Source organism: Nestor notabilis, unplaced genomic scaffold (assembly GCF_000696875.1).
Source record: "Nestor notabilis isolate BGI_N333 unplaced genomic scaffold, ASM69687v1 scaffold24058, whole genome shotgun sequence".
NCBI lineage: Eukaryota > Metazoa > Chordata > Aves > Psittaciformes > Psittacidae > Nestor > Nestor notabilis.
This window is the reverse complement of record NW_009941804.1, coordinates 7,098-7,411: the sequence shown is the minus strand read 5'-3', so window position 1 is coordinate 7,411 and position 314 is coordinate 7,098. Positions and strand designations below refer to the sequence as shown.

Sequence of the window (314 nt, the reverse complement as noted above, 5' to 3'; positions counted from 1 at the left end):
CCGCCCCGTGGAAAAAGCGGGCCCCGCAGCCAGACCCGGCAGTACCAACCCCACCACAACAGCCCTCTAAGGCCAGCCTAGGATAGAATGGGGCATTTTCTTACCTGATACACCTGTGCTGCTGGGTGCACAGTAGGACCAGGGCAGGAAAAACCCAGGTAAGCAATTCCATTTTACTCCCATTTATTAGACAGTGGCAAACAAAACCCAGGTTTCCCGGATTTCTTGGCAGCTCCGCAGCTCCAGCAGCGTTGCCATCCTCGTTGGCTGTGTAAGTTGAGGCTGAGTTTAAAGCAGTACTGTGATGCTCAGCT

General features: G+C 54.1%; 1 protein-coding gene across 1 annotated transcript in view; it reads right to left on the bottom strand.

Annotated features, from left to right (window-relative positions):
• The window catches only part of GABRD (gamma-aminobutyric acid (GABA) A receptor, delta), a 14,326-nt gene extending 14,037 nt beyond the window's left edge, over positions 1-289 (bottom strand). The window contains exon 1 of the mRNA XM_010021076.1: positions 105-289. Within this exon, the coding sequence (XP_010019378.1) occupies positions 105-172 (68 nt within the window). The 5' untranslated portion in view covers positions 173-289. The remainder of the gene's footprint in view (positions 1-104) is intronic.
• Between the last annotated feature and the right edge of the window lie 25 nt (positions 290-314).